At 42.9% G+C, this 2266-nt stretch overlaps 1 protein-coding gene across 1 annotated transcript; it reads right to left on the minus strand.

The window, feature by feature from the left end:
- Positions 1-586: 586 nt before the first annotated feature.
- On the minus strand, positions 587-1039 carry LOC108118954 (V-type proton ATPase subunit e-like). The gene has a single exon (XM_017231900.3). The coding sequence runs from the start codon at positions 975-977 to the stop codon at positions 708-710; it is 270 nt and encodes an 89-aa protein (XP_017087389.2). The 5' UTR covers positions 978-1039; the 3' UTR covers positions 587-707.
- Between the last annotated feature and the right edge of the window lie 1227 nt (positions 1040-2266).

Consider the following 2266-nt stretch of genomic DNA (forward strand, 5'->3'; position numbering starts at 1 on the left):
CTGGTACTTTGTACCGAAAAAATGGAGTCAAAGTTTCTTGTGTAAAAATTGTATCCTTTTTGTTTAAAATAATTTAGGATGTATTTTTTTTCAAAAGCTTCAACATTTAACATTTAACATGGTATTTAAATCTAAAAAACGAAAAAAAAAATAATTTGTGTAGCCTTTTGTAGAAAGTTTGATAATTATTTTAAACATAAAACATAACATTATTAAAAATGTGGCCTTTTTTGTGGCTCTTTGAAGAATTTTCAAGCATTTAACACGATTTTAGATCAAAATTTCAAAGATAGAGTTTCAAGGAATCGGACCCATGGCAATACGAGATTTCTCCTGCAGCCTAACACAAAAAAAATAAGTGGTGCGCTTATCAAACTCAAGAAAGGGTCGCATAGCATGTCAGCGTGCAGTGCGTTGATAATTAGTTTTAAATAGATTTAGGATTTTCATATTTCTTTGTAACTTTCCTGTAAGAGAATTATATAAAAATAAAACAGTTTCCAAGCGAAACACATTGGAGTAACTCCAAAAATTATTGGGGCTCCTCTTAACAACCTCAAACTAAAAATACACAATGCAACCATAATTTTGTTTTCTATAACTTTGATACAATTTATTTTATGCTTCGACAATTAAATCGAAACTAATAATACAGAATGCAAAAGCATTCAAGGTAAACGATAACAAAACAGGTGATATGAAAACGATTAAACGGCGACATCCATTGTGTCCTTAATGGGGTTCCCCCACTCCCTGGCCATAATCATGATTTCGTTCATGGAGAGTTTGGGGCCGATCAGAGAGTTCAGCTGGGTCATGTAACAGCAGAACCAGAACAACCAGCAGGTGACAGCGGTCAGCATAAGGCAGCACTGAGTCACCCCCTTGTTGAGGCCTCGAGCGAAGAAAGGACAGATGATGCCAATGAAAGCCCAAATGCTGGTGATAACGATCGGTGGCACCCACCCGGAAACCATTTTGCAGGCTTAAAGAAACTGCTGTGTGTGGTTTAAGGCAAAATAAAAAATAAAAGGGTGGACAATGCACCAGGGGCACCGTCGCGAATTAAACATTCTACCAGTCAAAGAAGTGATCGCAGAAGAGAAGGAAAGGTTCTTAACCAAGCTATTGTTGCACTGTAAACTCCTGGCGAACAAGGCGAACCAATTACGTCTTCATCTTCGTGAGCAAACAATCACGCAAACAATCATGCAGTCTTAGTACACTGTTAGTTAAATTTTTATAATTAGATTCGTACAGTTATTGTTAGTCTCTGTTGTTTTGTTTGTTGTTTGTTGTTGTTTGTTTATAAAAAAAAAACACCATAAAGTGTTATCTAGACTCGCATCCATATAAATGATAAAACAGAATTGTTATATAATATTTTGCGTTGCGCACGCACTCGTTGCCAGAAAAGAAGTGAAACCAACCCGTTATTTTGTGCTCTCTTTTGACCACTCAATCTCTTCTCCGTTTTAACTTACACTCATACAATCACAAACATGCACATTTATTGATGCTACTTTTGCTCGTATATGTAAATGTACATTTTCAACAGTCTCAAAACTAAGAGAAGATTTGTAACGAACTGTTATTTCTGCTTCCGCTCGCCACAATTTGCCGCGGCTAGCTCACAGAGTTTCGCGGATCCGTTCCACCGAATTTATAGATTCGACGTGATTGCCCAAGCCCAGAAAATAATACAAGTAGCTTTCCGTTGCGTAGTCTCTTTATTTTCTGCTCTCTCTGTTTACAACTGTGATTCATGCGGGTTCCCGGGAATGACCCTTGGTGCGTCCTTGGTGACCCTTGGTGTGTCCGTCCTGGATATCTCCTCCGTTGCTGGTGTTTCCGCTGTTGCTCTCGTTGCCGGGGCTCCTCCTCGTTGATCCGTCGTCACCTTCCACCTCTTCGGTTCGGTCTGGCCTTCGGCTATGTACTGAAAAGCCTCCACTACGCCGTCGGGGATACGCGCATACGCGCCGTACCGCCGGGGCTCGGGAGTTGGCGGGCTGTAGCCTCCGCTACACCAGGATGAACGCCGTGCTCTGCGCACCGGCGTCACTGGTTCGGGAGATAGCTACTGACTGTCGCCTCTGCACCACCAGGGAGATGCGCCGTGCATGCGCACCGGCGGACCTGGTTCGGGGTGGGCGGCCTGTAGGCTCCGCTACGCCAGGAGCACGCCGTGCTTTTCGCACCGGCGAGTCTGGTTTGGGAGATGGCTACTGGTGGTCGTCCCCGCAACCTGCTGTGCATGCGCACC

The sequence above is a fragment of the Drosophila bipectinata genome, chromosome 2L, assembly GCF_030179905.1.
Source record: "Drosophila bipectinata strain 14024-0381.07 chromosome 2L, DbipHiC1v2, whole genome shotgun sequence".
Classification (NCBI taxonomy): Eukaryota; Metazoa; Arthropoda; class Insecta; order Diptera; family Drosophilidae; genus Drosophila; species Drosophila bipectinata.